The sequence below is a fragment of the Mesoplodon densirostris genome, chromosome 15 (assembly GCF_025265405.1).
Source record: "Mesoplodon densirostris isolate mMesDen1 chromosome 15, mMesDen1 primary haplotype, whole genome shotgun sequence".
In the NCBI taxonomy this organism is placed as follows: Eukaryota; Metazoa; Chordata; class Mammalia; order Artiodactyla; family Ziphiidae; genus Mesoplodon; species Mesoplodon densirostris.
Genome location: NC_082675.1, coordinates 25191002 through 25212764, shown reverse-complemented (window position 1 = coordinate 25212764; position 21763 = coordinate 25191002). Strand labels below are relative to the sequence as shown.

Here is a 21763-nt window from a genome sequence, read left to right as displayed (position 1 = left end):
GGTGGAGGCGCCCCGAGCTCTGCCTCTGAGCTCACAGCTGGGGTGGGGCCTCTGGGCCTCTCTTATCCTCAGAAGGGGTGTCTTCATGCAAATCTCCTTCCTGCCACCTTTGGCCTTGTGACTGGCTCCCTGCTGAGCAGAGAACAGCTGGGATCCAAGGAGGAGTTAAACAGGGACCTGAGTTCCAGGCCTGAGCCCAGGTCCCCAGAACTCTTTCTGGTGTTTAGAGAGAAAGGCTGCCCCTGCCCCAGCATGTGCACACACCTCCCAGTCTGCTCCTGGGCTTCCCCCTGGGCCTTGGAGACACACAGGCATCCTCTCTGGGGATGAGGTTATCTTGTGGTGGGCTGGACAGTGCTAGAAGCTGGCACTGTGGGGACCACGGTCATGCTGCTGCGAGAGCCCAGAATTCCAGCAGCAGATACAGGGACACTGGTCATGTACCTCTGGCAGAGTTTTTATTATATTTCTTTAAAGTTTTTTTATTTTTATTTTTCGAAGTATAGTTGATTTACAATGTTGTTTTAGTTTCATGTGCACAGCAAAGTGATTCAAATCAACATATATATCCTTTTTCATTTTATATTTGAAAAAAAAAGGAAAAATGGCTTCCTTATCTAGACAAAGGCAAGAATTCTTGGACTTCACAATACATGCATGATTTGTAAAAGGAAGAAGATAAATTGAAATGTATTCACATGAAAAGCATTTGTTCTATAAAAGTCCTTTTTATGGAGTTGAAAAATCCAGTAAAGTGGGAGAAAATACTTTCCACTCACATATTCATCAAAACACTTGTATATACATTAAAAAATGTGTCAAAACTAATCAATAAACAAAACAACTAAAATCCAAGTGGAATTTGGGAAATGATGTAAACAGACATTTTTTCGGGAATGTACAGATGTCCGATGAGCACACGGGAAGATGGTCCCCGTGAGTCGTTAGGGGAATGTCAGTCATACCCTTAAGAGTTGCCAGTGCACACCAGTCAGAATGGAGCTGATGGTCTAAAGTAAAAAACAGTGGCAAAACCAATGCTGGCTGCGCAGCACAGGGACCTGTCGCTCAGGTGTTGCTGGTAGGAATATAAAGTGGTACAGCCACCCTAGAAAACAGCTTTGCAGCTACTATAAAACTAAACATGCAATTACTGTACAATCTAGGAATTGTACCCTTGGGATTTTATTTCAGAGAAATGAAGACTAATGCTCCCATAAACACCTACATGCAAGTGTTCCCAGCTCCTGTCTTAGTCAGCTCAGGCAGCCATGGAAAAATACCACCCACATGTTGCTTAAACACCACAAATTTACTTTCCATGCTTCTGGAGGTCAGAAGTCCGTGATCGAGATGCCCTAATATTGTTTTCAGTGCAAGCTCTCCCCCGGCTCCCTGAAGGCACTTTCTGGCTCTGTCCTTAGATGGTCTGTCTCAGTGGCTCACTCGGGGTTGGGGGTGTGTTTCTGGTCTCTTCTTACAAGGTCACTAATCCTATGTCCACAGGTGCGGACCAACCTGGGAGGAGATACCGTCCTCCATCCTGTTCATCAGTCCTTTCACAGACAGGCTGACAGCGTTCTCACCCAGACCCTGACCCTATTATGACCTTGACCAGAGAGATGCCCTCGAATGGGTGTCCATCTCTCTCTGATCGAGTCCATAGGGGCAGACCCCTCCCTGGTGGGTCGCCATCTAAGCACAGCAGTGTATGCTCTCATCGTCTTCCCTTTTCCATCCTTGTCCTCAAATCATGCCGGATGTTCCTCTGTGTGTCCATCACAGTCTCCTGCTGTATTCATTTCTCAGCAGCACATGCCCCGAGGCATGTGGATATGGTCAAACCACATGTGGGTGGGTTTACTCACTGCCATCCTCCAGGCTCCCTTTCCTACAGTGTAAGGGGAGCAGGACACTCTCCCCTAGAGGGACCTGCACGAGTCCTTGTTTGGGACAAAGTCACAGCAAACCCTTGGAGAGAACAACCCTTTCCGTGGTGGGGTGACAGGAGAGGGCCCTGTGTACCCTATGAGTCTCGGCAGAGTCAGGGACAGAGGTCACTGCAGGACGGAGCCCTGATATCCTGTCCAGTCCTGCCCCCGGCCCCCTGTCATCCCTCCCACGAAGACCAGCCCCCTCCTCCCCTCCTGCCCCCATGGAGTCCTCCAGGCCACGGACAGCTCCTGCACTTTGCCTCTCAGGCCTTAGTCACTGGGGGTCCAACTGCACTAAGGGGACCATATTCTCCAGCTTAGCATCCCCGTTCCCCAGCCCTGCTGCTGTCCCAGGGAACGTGGTGCTGGCCAGTCCCTAGAAAGTCCTGTGGGTGAATTGGGAGCCATTCTTGGCACCAAAGCTGAGACCCTTTCCCAGCAGGAGAAGTTTGGCCAAGCTCCAAGTCTGTACTACCACAGACCCCCTCACCGCCGCCTGACTCCCTAAGGACTCAGCTCTGCACCCACCATGGGGTCAAGGTTCCCATCCTCCCTCCCCAGAGGACCAGTGCTTCCTGCTGAGCCCTCATTCCTGGCCAGGGTCCTGCTCTGCACCCGGGGCACCAAAGTCAGGACACTTAGTGCCATGACCTGCACGTGGCCTCTGGACGCCATGATCCATGTTGCTTCCCTGAGAGACTTGGAGCACAGGGCCTGGGGGCTACTGGGGACAGGGTCATCTCAGCTCAGCCCTTTCCCAGTGTCCTGTTCCGCCCTGGGCTGGGCTGGTCTCTCCCAGCATTGACCACACAGGCCTGTGAGGAGGAACCAGAATCCCACCTCGTCAAAACCACTTAAATTTTAACGTGTGTCTGCGTCTCCCTGGGGGTGACTCGGGGAGTGGTTGGGGGTGAGGGTTTTGCAAGGGGAAGACTCAAAGTCAGGACTCCGGGGACAGGCAGGGAGCAGCTCACCCTGGTGCCGTGGGACGGAGGGCATGGGAGGGAGGTTTTGGCCTCACTTCCCTTTTGTCTGGGTCACTGTGGTACCCATATTGGTCATCATTTTATAGTGGACACCACAGATATACTCAGTCTCGTCCTCAGACTGGATGTTGGCGATGGTCAGGTAGCGGTCAGCCCCAGAGCTGGAGCCTGAGAAGCGGTCGGGGATCCCACCCCGCTTGGTGATGCTTCCGTCACTGGTCAGCTTCATCAGATACCTAGGGGCTTGCCCTACTCTCTATTGATAACACTCAATGTAGTACGTGCTGTGCTCACTGCTCAGGGTGCAGGTGAGCTTGGCCGAGCCTCCCAGGGAAGAAGATGCAGACGGGGTCTCTGTCAGCACAGGCAGAGAACAGAGACCTGCAGACAGAAATGCAAATGTTGGCTGAAGGCAATGACACTGGGCAGGTGACCCTCAGGACTGTGCTGGAGGGAGGGGCTGGGAGGCCCCCGAGTCCCTGGGCCACTCTGACCTGTGTTGAACCAGGAGGGACAGGAGGTAGAAAGGCACCCAGGTCATGGTGGGAGGTCCTTCTGCCAGCTCTGCACTGAGGATGCCCAGCTGGACTGGCCTCTCCAAGTCTCTGTCTTATCCTCTCCCCTTGCAGCTCAAAAAGGGAGGAGCATGGAAGGCAAATCTAATCCTCCCTCCCCATCCTGTGTCTCAGCTCCTGGCTGAGCCCTGAGCCCAGGGGCCTCACGCTGGGGACTCCCTGGGGTCAGAAGAAGGGCCACGTGTGGGTTTCAGAGACAGATTTACTCTCCTCAAGAGAAGTGTCTTCAAGGAAACGTCAGTCATGCCCTTTGCACTTGAGCCCTCCCCAGGGAACTTGGACCTATGAGGGTGCCAGCCAGGCCCCAAAGGGCCCCTTGGTGCCCCCAAGATGGGCGTCTTCCTACACATGTAGCTACTTTAATAGAATGACAACTTTATTTTATTTATTTATTTATTTATTTTTTTCGGTACGCGGGCCTCTCACTGTTGTGGCCTCTCCCGTTGCGGAGCACAGGCTCCGGACACACAGGCTCAGCAGCCACGGCTCACGGACCCAGCCTCTCCGCGGAATGTGGGATCCTCCCGGACCGCGGCACGAACCCGTGTCCCCTGCATCGCCAGGCGGACTCTCAACCACTGCGCCACCGGGTAAGCCCTAGAATGACAACTTTTGAGCCCCCAGTATATGCCAGACCCTCGGTGAGTTTCCTGCAGCACCTCACCTGGCATCATAATAATCCCACAGCGCCCTCTGCTGAAGGCACAACCTCACCCCAGTCTAAAGAGGGGGAGTCATCATTGGGAGTGTAAATGATTTTCCCAGATTCCTCCAGACAAGGATGCATGGGTCAAGATTCCATCCAAGGGACTGACTTCAGAGCCTGACCTTTCAGCCCGCTCCCCACCCTGCCCCCTCAAAACCCCCAATACTTTCCTCCATCCTCACAACAGGCCTCCTGAGCCCCTCCTGTCACCACCCTCTCTCCTGTATTCAGGTGATCCGTATCCAATGTCAATAAAATATTCCTATGGTTCACCTTTCCATCTAGATCTATTCACAAAATATAACTTTATGACTTGTGGGGTTTATGGAAATGATCTCCCTACTGAAAGGGATGACGTGACAGTATTTAATTAAAAATGTACCGACTATTGTCATTCATTTCACAGACTGTAATAACAATGTGTTTAATGATTCAGAACCACCTTTAAAAATGAAGCTTTATTTACTATCTTGTCTTTGAGAAAGAGGTCACAGGGATACATGTATTAAATCTCCTCATTTTGAGGTACCCTCCATATCCCTGGTCTGGGTGGAAAATGGATCAGCAGTTCCTCTCCAGCAAAGACTGTGGACTTAGGACCCTACATCAACTCTTTGTGTGGTGAGTATGTCCTACAGGCACGGTTACCCCAAGGAAACCTCATCCATCTCATCTGCTCTGTCCAACAGGGTGGCCACAAGCTAATGAGGCTTCTGAACGTGCAATGTGGGTGGTCGCAGTGAGATGTGCTGTAGATCTGAAATACCCAGCACATTTCAAAGATTTAAGATAGCATAGTGTAGAATGTATCAATATTTTTATATTTAATTCATATTGAAATGATATTTTCAAGTAATTTAGTTAAGCAAAACCTATTATGGAGACTAACGGCATCGGTTTCTCCTAATTTTTAAAACGTGTTTACTGGATAATTTAAAATTACATATGTGGTTCAAATAGTGCATGTAATGGATAGGGCAGCAGTGCAAAGTCACAATGTCAGTCACTTGTGTGTGAAATAGGAGGGAGAACTTGCTAGCACATTCAGGAAAGGCCATGTCTTAGCTTGGGAAGCACCATGAGAGGCCACAGGAAGGTGGGGACGTCCAGGAACTCGGATGGAGGGACCTCTTTGCTGCCGGGTCTGCCCCGTTCCAGTTCTGACTTGAAACAAGTTGCTCTGCCCTTCATGCCTCAGCTTCCGCATCTGTAAGATGGGATATAATGGGGATGCTTGTTCATTGATTAGTTGTGATTAAACAAGTTAATAAGTAGGAAGAATGCAGATGGGTCTTGATATGTATGAAGCACACAAGAATAGTTATTCCTCTTCCATCTATGAATATCCTTAATCCTTATCCATACACTTAATAGAAAGCAGAGACAGTGGAATAGTGGATGTAGGAATGGGATGGAAGGGAAAGGTCTTGGGTTTAGGATTTGCCACTGACAAAATTTTCTGGCCACACCAAAACACAGAACATATTGTAGGACCTCTAACAATTGCCAGTTGAAGTCCTAACCACCAGTGCCCAAGAGTGGGACCTTATTTGCAAATAGGGTCCATTCAGATGTAATTACTTAAGGTGAGTTCATACTGGACGGTGGGGACCCTCAACCCATTCAGTGCACCCACCAGGTCTCAGGAGCTCTGTTCCAGGTCACCATGGACACCCTCACCCTCTCCTGCTGGCCTCCTTAGTCTTTCTAAGGCCACTTGGGTCTGGAGCTTAACTGTCCTAAACTCATCAAACTGAGCTTGTTTCAGATTCTAGACCCTGAAATGATGGGCAAAATTTGCTAAGCGGAGACTTTTTCTCAGGCCACATGGGTGGGTTTTCGGCAGGGGATGACAATTCTCATTATTTTTTGGGGGGAGGTCTGTGTTTGATTTTGAATACTTTCTGCTCCTATTTCATCAAGTTCAGTGATCTTCTGCAGCATGTATGTGGTCTCAGTCTCATTCAGTTTATTGTAATCTTAGATGTTGTAGTTTTCATTTGCAGAAATTCAATGTGGATCAGGTTTTTACACCCTGTGTCTCCATTTAACATGTTCAATCATTCCTCAACCTCAAGAACAAATGGACTATAACTATAAAAGTTGCTTTTGTGTCCTTGTCTATCAAATACATCATCTGGGCCATTCAGGGCAAGTTTGGATTACCTGATTTATGTCCTTATTCTGACTCTTATTTTTCTGATTCCTTACAGGAAATTTTTGATATTCAGGTATTGTGAATCTTTCCTTGCTGGGTATGGGATATTTTGTTTCTCCCTATGTTCTTTCTTTCTTATATTTTTTTAGTTTCAACAAAGGTACTTAATCAGAGTTAAATCCTTTCTGTACATGCTTTTACACTTTTTTAGATGGCATCAGGGGACACGACCTTGGGGAAACTGTCTCTACAAAGACAGCCCTCCCAGGGAGGGCACAGCTGGGAGTTGCCAGGGGCTCCAACATGGGTGTGAGGTGGGTGAGCCCGGAGGAGGGACGTGGTGGCCCCACTCTGTCCACGGTGCTGCTTTGCCTTTTTTGAGTCCCAGTTGTCACGGGATCCTGGAGGTTCCAGAGCTCTGACGAGCTGGGTGGTTCTGGGCATGCATCCAAGAGATTTGGGCTCATGAGTGGCCAGTCAGCACCATGTGGACATCCAGGGTCCACTAGCACTGGGTCTCTGCCCCCTCTGTCTGTCCTTCATTCAGGCCTTATTTCCTCAAGTCAACACCACAGTCCAGACACTGAGACTGCCGGGTCAGTCAGCCCATAATCACTCCTGAGCCCCCTGTGCAGAGCCTGCCTGGAGGGCTGAGAGGAGGGGCAGCCTGGAGTCTAAGATCTTGAGGAACCAGGCCAAACCTGTCACTGTTTTGTTCATAGTCGTCCTGGGGCTGGAGGAGAGTGTGAGCCAGACAGCGAGGGGGTTTGTGTCTCACTTCCCCGTCTGCCTGTGTCACTGTGAAGATAACCACTGCTGCCAGCTGATGCACAGTAATAGTCAGCCTCGTCCTCGGCCTGGGCCCCGCTGATAATCAGGGTGGCTGTGTTGCCTGAACTGGAGCCAGAGAATCGGTCAGGGATCCCTGAGGGCCGGTTGCTATACCCATAAATGACCAGCACAGGGGCCTGGCCTGGCTTCTGCTGGTACCAGCTAGCATAATAGCTTCCTAAGCTGTCTCCCTGGCAGGTGATCCTGGCCGTCTGTCCTAAGGACACGGACACCGCAGGTGGCTGAGTCAGCTGAGAAGAGGCCACAGAACCTGCAAGAGAGGAGAGGAGAGTGAGGGTGAGGAAGAGGGTCTCATCCCTGCAGCCTCATGCCCCCTGTAGCAGCTCCTGTGCTGAGCTGAAGTCTGGACCAGGCTGAGCTCTGGTCACTTTTCGGGCTGAGCCTGGGGACAGCACCTGTGCAGAGAGTGAGGAGGGGGAGCAGGAGAGGGGTCCAGGCCATGGTGGAGGCGCCCCGAGCTCTGCCTCTGAGCTCACAGCTGGGGTGGGGCCTCTGGGCCTCTCTTATCCTCAGAAGGGGTGTCTTCATGCAAATCTCCTTCCTGCCACCTTTGGCCTTGTGACTGGCTCCCTGCTGAGCAGAGAACAGCTGGGATCCAAGGAGGAGTTAAACAGGGACCTGAGTTCCAGGCCTGAGCCCAGGTCCCCAGAACTCTTTCTGGTGTTTAGAGAGAAAGGCTGCCCCTGCCCCAGCATGTGCACACACCTCCCAGTCTGCTCCTGGGCTTCCCCCTGGGCCTTGGAGACACACAGGCGTCCTCTCTGGGGATGAGGTTATCTTGTGGTGGGCTGGACAGTGCTGGAAGCTGGCACTGTGGGGACCACGGTCATGCTGCTGCGAGAGCCCAGAATTCCAGCAGCAGATACAGGGACACTGGTCATGTACCTCTGGCAGAGTTTTTATTATATTTCTTTAAAGTTTTTTTATTTTTATTTTTCGAAGTATAGTTGATTTACAATGTTGTTTTAGTTTCATGTGCACAGCAAAGTGATTCAAATCAACATATATATCCTTTTTCATTTTATATTTGAAAAAAAAAGGAAAAATGGCTTCCTTATCTAGACCTAGGCAAGAATTCTTGGACTTGACAATATATGCATGATTTGTAAAAGGAAGAAGATAAATTGAAATGTATTCAAATGAAAAGCATTTGTTCTATAAAAGTCCTTTTTATGGATTTGAAAAATCCAGGAAAGTGGGAGAAAATACTTTCCACTCACATATTCATCAAAACACTTGTATATACATTAAAAAATGTGTCAAAACTAATCAATAAACAAAACAACTAAAATCCAAGTGGAATTTGGGAAATGATGTAAACAGACATTTTTTCGGGAATGTACAGATGTCCGATGAGCACATGGGAAGATGGTCCCCGTGAGTCGTTAGGGGAATGTCAGTCACACCCTAAAGAGTTGCCACTACACACCAGTCTGAATGGAGCCGATGGGCTAAAGTAAAAAACAGTGGCAAAACCAATGCTGGCTGCGCAGCACAGGGACCTGTCGCTCAGGTGTTGCTGGTAGGAATATAAAGTGGTACAGCCACCCTAGAAAACAGCTTTGCAGCTACTATAAAACTAAACATCCAATTATATACAATCTAGGAATTGTACCCTTGGGATTTTATTTCAGAGAAATGAAGACGAATGCTCCCATAAACACCTACATGCAAGTGTTCCCAGCTCCTGTCATAGTCAGCTCAGGCAGCCATGGAAAAATACCACCCACTTGTTGCTTAAACACCACAAATTTACTTTCCATGCTTCTGGAGGTCAGAAGTCCGTGATCGAGATGCCCTAACATTGTTTTCAGTGCAAGCTCTCCCCCGGCTCCCTGAAGGCACTTTCTGGCTCTGTCCTTAGATGGTCTGTCTCAGTGGCTCACTCGGGGTTGGGGGTGTGTTTCTGGTCTCTTCTTATAAAGTCACTAATCCTATGTCCACAGGTGCGGACCAACCTGGGAGGAGATACCGTCCTCCATCCTGCTCATCAGTCCCTTTAACAGACAGGATGACAGTGTTCTCACCCAGACCCTGACCCTATTATGACCTTGACCAGAGAGATGCCCTCGAATGGGTGTCCATCTCTCTCTGATCGAGTCCATAGGGGCAGACCCCTCCCTGATGGGTCGCCATCTAAGCACAGCAGGGTATGGTCTCATCGTCTTCCCTTTTCCATCCTTGTCCTCACATCCTGATGTGTGTCCTTCTGTGTGTCCATCACAGGCTCCTGCTGTTTTCACTTTTTAGCAGCCCAGGCCCCGGGGCGTGTGGACGTGCCTGGACCTGCATGGGGGTAGGTATACCCAGGGAGAGGTTGGTGGTGAGGGGTTTACAAGGGTGTGATTCAAAGGTCAGGACTCCAGGGACAGACAGTGATCAGCTCACCCTGGTGCCGTGGGACGGAGGGCATGGGCGGGAGGTTTTGGCCTCATTTCCCCTTTGTCTGGGTCACTGGGGTAACCATATTGGCCATCAGTTTTGTAGCTGACACCACAGATATACTCAGTCTCGTCCTCAGACTGGATGTTGGCGATGGTCAGGTAGCGGTCAGCCCCAGAGCTGGAGCCTGTGATGCGGTAGGGGATCCCATCCCCCTTGGTGACGCTTCCGTCACTGGTCAGCTTCATCAGATACCTAGGGGCCTGCCCTACTCTCTGTTGATACCACTCAATGAAGTATGTGCTGTGCTCACTGCTCAGGGTGTAGGTGAGCTTCGCCGAGCCTCCCAGGGAAGAAGATGCAGATGGGGTCTGGGTCAGCACAGGCACAGCACAGAGACCTGCAGACAGAAATGTAAATGTTGGCTGACGGCACTGACACTGGGCAGTTGACCCTCAGGGCTGTGCTGGAGGGAAGGGCAGGGAGGCCCACGAGTCCCTGAGCCAATCTGACCTGTGTTGGACCAGGAGGGGTAGGATGTAGAAGGGCACCCAGGTCATGGTGGGAGGTCCTTCTGGGAGCTCTGCACTGAGGCTGCCCAGCTGGACTGGCCCCTCCAGGTCTGTGTCTTATCCTCTCCCCTTGCAGCTCAAAAAGGGAGGAGCAGTGAATGCAAATCTACTCCTCCCTCCCCATCCTGTGCCTCAGCTCCTGGCTGAGCCCTGAGCCCAGGGGCCTCACGCTGGGGACTCCCTGGGGTCAGAAGAAGAGCCACGTGTGGGTTTCAGAGACAGATTTACTCTCCTCAAGAGAAGTGTCTTCAAGGAAGTGTCAGTCATGCCCTTTGCACTTGAGCCCTCCCCAGGGGACTTGGACCTATGAGGGTCCCAGCCAGGACCAACAATGCCCCTTGGTGCCCCCAGGATGGACGTCTTCCTACACATGTAGCTACTTGAATAGAATGACCACTTTTGAGCCCCCAGTATATGCCAGACCCTTGGTGAGTTTCCTGCAGCACCTCACCTGGCATCATAATAATCCCACAGCTCCCTCTGCTGACGGCACAACTTCTCCCCAGTCTAATGAGGAGGAGCCATCATTGGGAGGGTAAATAATTTTCCCAGATTCTCCTGGATAAGGAAGCATGGTTCAAGATTCCATCCAAGGGACTGACTTCAGAGCCTGACCTTTCAGCCCCCTCCCCACCCTGCCTCCTCATAACCCCCAATAGTTTCCTCCATCCCTACTCCAGGCCTCCTGAGCCCCTCCTGTCACCACCCTCTCTTCTGTATTCAAGTGATCCATATCCAATTTCTATAAAATATTCCTTATGGTCCATCTTTCCATCTAGATTTATTCACAAAATATAACTTTATGATTTGTGGGGTTTATGGAAATGATCTCCCTACTGAAAGGATGATGTGACACTATTTACTTAAAAATGTACAGACTATTGTCATGCATTTCACAGACTATGATAAAAATGTGTTTACCGATTCAGAACCACCTTTAAAATTGTAGTTGTATTCACTATCTGGCCTTTGAGAAAGAAGTCACAGGGATACATGTATTAAAGCTCCTCCTTTTGAGGTACCCTCAATATCCCTGGTCTGAATGCAAAAAGGATCAGTAGTTCCTCTCCAGCAAAGACTCTGGGCTTGGGAACCTCCGTCACCTCTTGGTGTGGTGAGTATGTACTACAGGCACGGTTACCCCAAGTAAACCTCATCCATCTCACCTACTCTGTCCAACATGGTGGCCAGAAGCCAATGGGGCTGCTGAACGTGCAATGTGGGTGGTCGCAGTGAGATGTGCTGTAGATCTGAAATACCCAGCACATTTCAAAGATTTAGGATAGTGTAGTGTAGAATGTATCAATATTTTTATATTTAATTCACATTGAAATGATATTTCCAAGTAATTTAGTTAAGCAAAACCTATTATGGAGACTAACTGCATCGGTTTCTCCTAATTTTTAGAAAGTGTTTACTGGATAATTTAAAATTACATATGTGGTTCAAATAGTGTATGTAATGGATAGGGCAGCAGTGCAAAGTCACAATGTCAGTCACTTGTGTCTGAAATAGGAGAGAGAACTTGTTAGCACATTCACAAAGGCCATGTCTTAGCTTGGGAAGCACCGTGAGAGGCCACAGGAAGGTGGGGAAGTCCAGGAACTCGGGAGGAGGGACCTCTTTGCTGCCGGGTCTGCCCCGTTCCAGTTCTGACTTGAAACAAGTTGCTCTGCCCTTCATGCCTCAGCTTCCGCATCTGTAACATGGGATATAGTGGGGATGCTAGTTCATTGATTAGTTGTGATTAAACAGGTTAATAAGTAGGAAGAACGCAGATGGGTCTTGATATGTATTAAGCACACATGAATATTTACTCCTCTTCCATCTATGAATATCCTTAATCCTTATTCATACACTTAATAGAAAGCAGAGACAGTGGAATAGTGGATGTAGGAATGGGATGGAAGCGACACGTCTTGGGTTTGGGATTTGCCACTGACAAAATTTTCTGGCCACACCAAACTACACAAACATATTGTAGGACCTCTAACAATTGCCAGTTGAAGTCTTAACCACCAGTGCCCAAGAGTGGGACCTTATTTAGAAATAGGGTCCATTCAGATGTAATTACTTAAGGTGAGTTCACACTGGATTGAGGGACCCTTCAACCCATTCAGTGAGTCCACCAGGTCTCAGGAGCTCTGTGCCAGGTCACCATGGACACCCTCACCCCCTCCTGCTGGCCTCCTTAGTCTTTCTAAGGCCACTTGGGTCTGGAGCTTAACTGTCCTCCTAAACTCATCAAACTGAGCTTGTGTCAGACTCTACATCCTGGAATGATGGGCAAAATTTGTTAAGAGGAGACTTTTTCTCAGGCCACATGGGTGGGTTTTGGACAGGGGATGACATCTCTCATCATTTTTGGGGGGGGGGATCTGTGTTTGATTTTGAATAGTTTCTACTGCTATTTCATTAAGTTCAGTGACCCTCAGCTGCATCTATGTGCTCTCTGTCTCATCCAGGTTATTTTAATCTCAGATGTTGTAGTTTTCATTTGCAGAAATTCAATGTGGATCATGTGTTTACACTCTGTGTCTCCATTTAAGGTGTTCAATCTTTCCTCAACCTCAAGAACAAATGGACTATAACTATAAAAGTTGCTTTTTCGTCCTTGACTATGAAATACATCTTCTGGGCCATTCAGGGCAAGTTTTGATTAACTGAATTTTCTACGTATTCTGACTCTTATTTTTCTGATATCTTACAGGAAATTTTTGATATTCAGGTATTGTGAATCTTCCCTTGCTGGATATGGGATATTTTGTTTCTCCCTATGTTCTTTCTTTCTTATTTTTTTTTAGTGTCAACAAAGGTACTTGGTCACAGTTAAATCCTTTCTGTAATTGCTTTTACACATTTTTAGATGGAACCAGGGGACACGACCTTGGGGGAACTGTCTCTACAACGACAGCACTCACCAGGGAGGGCACAGCTGGGTGCTGCCAGGGGCTCCAGCATATGTGTGAGGTGGGTGAACCCGGAGGAGTGACGTGGTGACCCCACTCTCTCCACTGTGCTGCTTTGCCTTGTCCGGGATTCCAGGGTGTCACGGGATCCTGGAGGTTCCAGAGCTCTGACGAGCTGGATGGTTCTAGGCATCCATCCAAGAGATTTGGGCTCATGAGTGGCCAGTCAGCACCATGTGGACATCCAGGGTCCACTAGCACTGGTCTCTGCCCTCTCTGTCTGTCCTTGATTCAGGCCTTATTTCCTCAAGTCAACCCCATAGCCCAGACATTGAGACAGCCTGGTCCAGGCCGTCCATAATCACTCCTGACCCCCCTGTGCAGAGCCTGCCTGGAGAGCTGGGAGGAGGGGCAGCCTGGGGGGCTCAGATCTTGAGAAACCAGGCCAGACCTGTCACTGTTTTGTTCATAGTCCTTCTGGGGCTGGAGGACAGTGTGAGCCAGACGGGGAGGGGGTTTGTGTCTCACTTCCCCGTCTGCCTGTGTCACTGTGAGAATAACCACTGCTGTAACCAGTACTAGTACCACAGTAATAGTCAGCCTCGTCCTCGGCCTGGGCCCTGCTGATGGTCAGGGTGGCTGTGTTCCCTGATTTGGAGCCAGAGAATCGGTCAGGGATCCCTGAGGCACGGTTGCTATCACCATAAATGACCAGCACAGGAGCCTGGCCTGGCTTCTGCTGGTACCAGTAAGCATAATAGCTTCCTACGTTGTCTCCCTGGCAGGTGATCCTGGCCGTCTGTCCTAAGGACACGGACGCCGCAGGTGGCTGAGTCAGCTGAGAAGAGGCCACAGAACCTGCAAGAGAGGAGAGGAGAGTGAGGGTGAGGAAGAGGGTCTCATCCCCGCCGCCTCATGCCCCCTGTAGCAGCTCCTGTGCTGAGCTGAAGTTCTGGACCAGGCTGTGTTCTGGTCACTTTTCGGACTGAGCCTGGGGGTAGCACCTGTGCAGAGAGTGAGGAGGGGGAGCAGGAGAGGGGTCCAAGCCATGGTGGAGGCGCCTCGAGCTCTGCCTCTGAGCTCACAGCTGGGGTGGGGCCTCTGGGCCTCTCTTATCCTCAGAAAGGCTGGCCTCATGCAAATCTCCTTCCTCCCACCTTTGGCCTTGTGACCGGCTCCCTGCTGAGCAGATAATAGCTGGGACCCAAGGAGGAGTTCAACTGGGACCTGAGTTCCAGGCCTGAGCCCAGGTCCCCAGACACTTACTGGTGCTGAGTGAGAAAGGCTGCCCTTGCCCCAGCATGTGCACACACCTCTCAGTCTGCTCCTGGGCTCCTCCCTGGGCCTTGGGGACACACAGGCATCCTCTCTGCAGATGAGGTTGTCGTGTGGTGTGCTGGACAGTGCTGGAAGCTGGCACTGTGGGGACCACGGTCATGCTGCTGCGAGAGCCCAGAATTCCAGCAGCAGATACAGGGACACTGGTCACGTACCTCTGGCAAAGTTTTTATTATATTTCTTTAAAGATTTTATTTTTATTTTTCGAAGTATAGTTGATTTACAATGTTGTTTTAGTTTCAGGTGCACAGCAAAGTGATTCAAATCAACATATATATTCTTTTTCATTTTATATTTTAAAAAAAAAGGAAAAATGTCTTCCTTATCTAGACCTAGGCAAGAATCCTTGGAGTTGACAATACATGCATGATTTGTAAAAGGAAGAAGATAAATTGAAATGTATTGAAATGAAAAGCATTTGTTCTATAAAAGTCCTTTTTATGGAGTTGAAAAATCCTGGAAAGTGGGACAAAGTACTTTCCACTCACATATTCATCAAAAAACTTGTATATACATTAAAAAATGTGTCGAAACTAATCAATAAACAAAACAACTAAAATGCAAGTGGAATTTGGGAAATGATGTGAACAGACATTTTTTTCGTGAATGTACAGATGTCCGATGAGCACACGGGAAGATGGTCCCCGTGAGTCGTTAGGGGAATGTCAGTCACACCCTAAAGAGTCGCCTCTACACACCAGTCAGAACGGAGCCAATGGGCTAAAGTAAAAAACAGTGGCAAAACCAATGCTGGCTGCGCAGCAGAGGGACCGGTCGCTCAGGTGTTGCTGGTAGGAATATAAAGTGGTACAGCCACCCTAGAAAACAGCTTTGCAGCTACTATGAAACTAAACATGCAATTACTGAACAATCTAGGAATTGTACCCTTGGGATTTTATTTCAGAGAAATGAAGACTAATGCTCCCATAAACACCTACACCCAAGTGTTCCCAGCTCCTGTCTTAGTCAGCTCAGGCAGCCATGGAAAAATACCACCCACATGTTGCTTAAACACCACAAATTTACTTTCCATGCTTCTGGAGGTCAGAAGTCCGTGATCGAGATGCCCTAACATTGTTTTCAGTGCAAGCTCTCCCCCGGCTCCCTGAAGGCACTTTCTGGCTCTGTCCTTAGATGGTCTGTGTCAGTGGCTCACTCGGGGTTGGGGGTGTGTTTCTGGTCTCTTCTTATAAGGTCACTAATCCTATGTCCACAGGTGCGGACCAACCTGGGAGGAGATACCGTCCTCCACCCTGCTCATCAGTCCCTTTCACAGACAGGCTGACAGCGTTCTCACCCAGACCCTGACCCTATTATGACCTTGACCAGAGAGATGCCCTCGAATGGGTGTCCATTTCTCTCTGATCATGTCCATAGGGGCAGACCCCTCCCTGGTGGGTCGCCATCTAAGCACAGCAGTGTATGCTCTCATCGTCTTCCCTTTTCCATCCTTGTCCTCAAATCATGCCGGGTGTCCCTCTGTGTGTCCATCACAGTCTCCTGCTGTATTCATTTCTCAGCAGCACATGCCCCGAGGCGTGTGGATGTGGTCGAACCACATGGGGGTGGATTTACTCACTGCCATCCTCCAGGCTCCCTTTCCTACAGTGTAAGGGGAGAAGGACACTCTCCCCTAGAGGGACCTGCAGGAGTCCTTGTTTGGGACAAAATCACAGCAAACCCTTGGAGAGAACAACCCTTTCCGTGGTGGGGTGACAGGAGAGGGCCCTGTGTACCCTATGAGTCCCGGCAGAGCCGGGGACAGAGGTCACTGCAGGACGGAGCCCTGATATCCTGTCCAGTCCTGCCCCCGGCCCCCTGTCATCCCTCCCACGAAGACCAGCCCCCTCCTCCCCTCCTGCCCCCATGGAGTCCTCCAGGCCACGGACAGATCCTGGACTTTGCCTCTCAGGCCTTAGTCACTGGGGGTCCGACTGCACTAAGGGGACCATATTCTCCAGCTCAGCATCCCCATTCCCAACCCTGCTGCTGTCCCAGGGAACGTGGTGCTGGCCGGTCCCTAGAAAGTCCTGTGGGTGAATTGGGAGCCATTCTTGGCACCAAAGCTGAGACCCTTCCCCAGCAGGAGAAGTTTGGCCAAGCTCCAAGTCTGTACTACCACAGACACCCTCACCGCCGCCTGACTCCCTAAGGACCCAGCTCTGCACCCACCATGGGGTCAAGGTTCCCATCCTCCCTCCCCAGAGGCCCAGTGCTTACGGCTGAGGCCTCAGTCCTGGCCAGGGTCCTGCTCTGCACCCGGGGCACCAATGTCAGGACACTTAGTACCATGACCTGCATGTGGCCTCTTGACGCCATGATCCATGTTGCTTCCCTGAGAGACTTGGAGCACAGGGCCTGGGGGCTACTGGGGACAGGGTCATCTCAGCTCAGCCCTTTCTCAGTGTCCTGTTCCGCCCTGGGCTGGGCTGGTCTCTCCCAGCATTGCCCACAAAGGCCTGTGAGGAGGAACCAGAATCCCACCTCGTCAAAACCACTTAAATTTTAACGTGTGTCTGCGTTTCCCTGGGGGTGACTCGGGGAGTGGTTGGGGGTGAGGGTTTTGCAAGGGGAAGACTCAAAGTCAGGACTCCGGGGACAGACAGGGAGCAGCTCACCCTGGTGCCATGGGACGGAGGGCATGGGAGGGAGGTTTTGGCCTCACTTCCCCTTTGTCTGGGTCACTGTGGTATCCATATTGGCCATCAGTTTTATAGTTGACACCACTCGTACTCAGACTGGATGTTGGCGATGGTCAGGTAGCGGTCAGCCCCAGAGCTGGAGACTGAGAAGTGGTTGGGGATCCCATCCCCCTTGGTGACGCTTCCGCCACTGGTCAGCTTCATCAGATAACTAGGGGCCTGCCCTACTCTCTGTTGGTACCACTCAATGTAGTATGTGCTGTGGTCACTGCTGAGTGTGCAAGTGAGCTTGGCCAAGCCTCCCAGGGAAGAAGATGCAGACGGGGTGTGTGTCAGCACAGGCAGAGCACAGAGACCTGCAGACAGAAATGCAAATATTGGCTGAAGGCAATGACACTGGGCAGGTGACCCTCAGGACTGTGCTGGAGGGAGGGGCTGGGAGGCCTCGAGTCCCTGGGCCACTCTGACCTGTGTTGAACCAGGAGGGGCAGGAGATAGAAGGGCACCCAGGTCATGGTGGGAGGTCCTTCTGCGAGCTCTGCACTGAGGCTGCCCAGCTGGACTGGCCTCTCCAGGTCTCTGTCTTGCCCTCCCCTTGCAGCTCAAAAAGGGAGGAGCAGTGAAGGCAAATCTACTCCTCCCTCCCCATCCTGTGTCTCAGCTCCTGGCTGAGCCCTGAGCCCAGGGGCCTCACGCTGGGGACTCCCTGGGGTCAGAAGAAGGGCCACGTGTGGGTTTCAGAGACAGATTTACTCTCCTCAAGAGAAGTGTCTTCAAGGAAGTGTCAGTCATGCCCTTTGCACTTGAGCCCTCCCCAGGGGACTTGGACCTATGAGGGTCCCAGCCAGGACCCACAGTGCCACCTGGTGCCCCCAGGATTGATGTCTTCCTACACATGTAGCTACTTTACTAAAATGACCACTTTGCAGCCCCCAGTATATGCCAGACCGTTGGTGAGTTGCCTGCAGCACCTCACCTGGCATCATAATAATCCCACAGCGCCCTCTGCTGAAGGCACAACCTCTCCCCAGTCTCATGAGGAGGAGCCCTTACAGGGAAGGTAAATGATTTTCCCAGATTCTCCCAGGCAGGGCTGCATGGGTCAAGATTCCATCCAAGGGACTGACTTCAGAGCCTGACCTTTCAGCCCGCTCCCCACCCTGCACCCTCAAAACCCCCAAAGTTTCCTCCATCCTTACTCCAGGCTTCCATAGCCCCTACAGTCACCACCCTCTCTTCTGTATTCAGGTGATCTGTATCCAATGTCAATAAAATATTCCTTAAGGTCCACCTTTCCATCTAGATCTATTCACAAAATATAACTTTATGACTTGTGGGGTTTATGGAAATGATCTCCCTACTGAAAGGGATGATGTGACACTATTTACTGAAAAATGTACAGACTATTGTCATTCATTTCACAGACTGTAATAAAAATATGTTTAACGATTCAGAACCACCTTTAAAATTGTAGTTGTATTTACTATCTTGCGTTTGAGAAAGAAGTCACACAGATACATGTATTTAATCTCCTCATTTTGAGGTACCGTCAATATCCTGGTCTGGGTGGAAAATGCATTAGCAGTTCCTCTCCAGCAAAGACTCTGGGCTTTGGACCCTTCATTACCTCTTGGTGTGGAGAGTATGTACTACAGGCACGGTTACCCAAAGGAAACCTCATCCATCTCACCTGCTCTGTCCAACATGGTGGCCACAAGCCAATGAGGCTGCTGAACATGCAATGTGGGTGGTCGCAGTGAGATGTGCTGTAGATCTGAAATACCCAGCACATTTCAAAGATTTAAGATAGTGTAGTGTAGAATGTATCAATATTTTTATATTTAATTCATATTGAAATGATATTTTCAAGTAATTTAGTTCAGCAAAACCTATTATGGAATCTAACTGCATCGGTTTCCCCTAATTTTTAAAAAGTGTTTACTGGATAATGTAAAATTACATATGTCGTTCAAATAGTGTATGTAATGGATAGGGCAGCAGTGCAAAGTCACAATGTCAGTCACTTGTGTCTGAAATAGGAGGGAGAACTTGCTAGCACATTCAGGAAAGGTCATGTCTTAGCTTTGGAATCACCATGAGAGGCCACAGGAAGGTGGGAAAGTCCAGGAACTCGGGTGGAGGGACCTCTTTGCTGCCGGGTCTGCCCCGTTCCAGTTCTGACTTGAAACACGTTGCTCTGCTCTTCATGCCTCAGCTTCTGCATCTGTAAGATGGGATATAATGGGGATGCTTGTTCATTGATTAGTTCTGATTAAACAAGTTAATAAGTAGGAAGAACACAGATGGGTCTTGATATGTATTAAGTACACATGAATATTTACTCCTCTTCCATCTATGAATATCCTTAATCCTTATCCAAACACTTAATAGAAAGCAGAGACAGTGGAATAGTGGATGTACGAATGGGATGGAAGGGAAAAGTCTTGGGCTTGGGATTTGCCACTGACAAAATTTTCTGACCACACCAAACTACACAAACATATTGTAGGACCTCTAACAATTGCCAGTTGAAGTCCTAACCACCAGTGCTCAAAAGTGGGACCTTATTTGGAAATAGGGTCCATTCAGATGTAATTACTTAAGGTGAGTTCATACTGGATTGAGGGGCCCCTCAACCCATTCAGTGTGCCCACCAGGTCTCAGGAGCTCTGTTCCAGGTCACCATGGACACCCTCACCCTCTTCTGCTGGCTTCCTTAGTCTTTCTAAGGCCACTTGGGTCAGGAGTTTAACTGTCCTAAACTCATCAAACTGAGCTTGTGTCATAATCTAGACCATGGAATGATGGGCAAAATTTGTTAAGAGGAGACTTTTTCTCAGGCCACATGGGTGGGTTTTGGACAGGGGATGACATCTCTCATCATTTTTGGGGGGGGGGATCTGTGTTTGATTTTGAATAGTTTCTACTGCTATTTCATTAAGTTCAGTGACCCTCAGCTGCATCTATGTACTCTCTGTCTCATCCAGGTTATTTTAATCTCAGATGTTGTAGTTTTCATTTGGAGGAATCCAATCTGGTTCAGGTTTTTACACTCTATGTCTCCATTTAACATGTTCCATCTTTCCTCAACCTCAAGAACAAATGGACTATAACTATAAAAGTTGCTTTTCTGTCCTTGACTATGAAATACATCTTCTGGGCCATTCAGGGCAAGTTTTGATTAACTGAATTTTCTACTTATTCTGACTCTTATTTTTCTGATTCCTTACAGGAAATTTTTCATATTCAGGTATTGTGAATCTTCCCTTGCTGGACATGGGCTATTTTGTTTCTCCCTATGTTCTTTCTTTCTTATTTTTTTTTAGTTTCAACAAAGGTACTTGGTCACAGTTAAATCCTTTCTGTAATTGCTTTTACACATTTTTAGATGGAACCAGGGGACACGACCTTGGGGGAACTGTCTCTACGACAGCACTCACCAGGGAGGGCACAGCTGGGTGCTGCCAGGGGCTCCAGCATGTGTGTGAGGTGGGTGAACCCGAAGGAGGGACGTGGTGACCCCACTCTCTCCACTGTGCTGCTTTGCCTTGTCCGGGGTTCCAGCGTGTCACGGGATCCTGGAGGTTCCAGAGCTCTGACGAGCTGGATGGTTCTAGGCATCCATCCAAGACATTTGGGCTCATGAGTGGCCAGTCAGCACCATGTGGACATCCAGGGTCCACTAGCACTGGTCTCTGCCCTCTCTGTCTGTCCTTCATTCAGGCCTTATTTCCTCAAGTCAACCCCACAGCCCAGACACTGAGACAGCCTGGTCCAGGCCGTCCATAATCACTCCTGACCCCCCTGTGCAGAGCCCGCCTGGAGAGCTGGGAGGAGGGGCAGCCTGGGGGGCTCAGATCTTGAGGAACCAGGCCAGACTTGTCACTGTTTTGTTCATAGTCCTTCTGGGACTGGAGGACAGTGTGAGCCAGACGGTGAGGGGGTTTGTGTCTCACTTCCCCGTCTGCCTGTGTCACTGTGAAGATCACCACTGCTGTAACCAGTACCAGTACCACAGTAATAGTCAGCCTCGTCCTCGGCCTGGGCTCTGCTGATGGTCAGGGTGGCTGTGTTCCCTGATTTGGAGCCAGAGAATCGGTCAGGGATCCCTGAGGCCCGGTTGCTATTCCTATAAATGACCAGCACAGGGGCCTGGCCTGACTTCTGCTGGTACCAGCTAGCATAATAGCTTCCTGAACTGTCACCCTGGCAAGTGATCCTGGCCGTCTGTCCTAAGGACACGGATGCCGCAGGTGGCTGAGTTAGCTGAGAAGAGGCCACAGAACCTGCAAGAGAGGAGAGGAGAGTGAGGGTGAGGAAGAGGGTCTCATCCCTGCAGCCTCATGCCCCCTGTAGCAGCTCCTGTGCTGAGCTGAAGTCTGGACCAGGCTGAGCTCTGGTCACTTTTCGGGCTGATCCTGGGGGCAGCACCTGTGCAGAGAGTGAAGAGGGGGAGCAGGAGAGGTGTCCAGGCCATGGTGGAGATGCCCCGAGCTCTGCCTCTGAGCTCACAGCTGGGGTGGGGCCTCTGGGCCTCTCATATCCTCAGAAGGGGTGTCTTCATGCAAATCTCCTTCCTGCCACCTTTGGCCTTGTGACTGGCTCCCTGCTGAGCAGAGAACAGCTGGGATCCAAGGAGGAGTTAAACAGGGACCTGAGTTCCAGGCCTGAGCCCCGGTCCCCAGAAATCTTTCTGGTGCTTAGAGAGA

At 49.9% G+C, this 21763-nt stretch overlaps 1 protein-coding gene and 2 gene segments (V, D, J or C); all 3 read right to left on the bottom strand.

Moving 5' to 3' along the window:
- Positions 1-3176: 3176 nt before the first annotated feature.
- Positions 3177-7652, bottom strand: LOC132502467 (immunoglobulin lambda variable 3-19-like). The segment is given in 3 exon segments: positions 3177-3301; positions 7138-7461; positions 7607-7652. Coding segments are annotated over 3 exon segments (495 nt in total).
- Positions 7653-9595: 1943 nt separating this feature from the next.
- Positions 9596-14124, bottom strand: LOC132502466 (immunoglobulin lambda-1 light chain-like). The gene is made up of 3 exons (XM_060118347.1): positions 14079-14124; positions 13603-13932; positions 9596-9993 (listed from the first exon to the last, which is right to left on the bottom strand). The coding sequence occupies exons 1-3, from the start codon at positions 14122-14124 to the stop codon at positions 9596-9598; spliced, it is 774 nt and encodes a 257-aa protein (XP_059974330.1).
- Positions 14125-17123: 2999 nt separating this feature from the next.
- LOC132502465 (immunoglobulin lambda variable 2-14-like) lies at positions 17124-21531 on the bottom strand. The segment is given in 3 exon segments: positions 17124-17410; positions 21011-21340; positions 21486-21531. Coding segments are annotated over 3 exon segments (663 nt in total).
- Between the last annotated feature and the right edge of the window lie 232 nt (positions 21532-21763).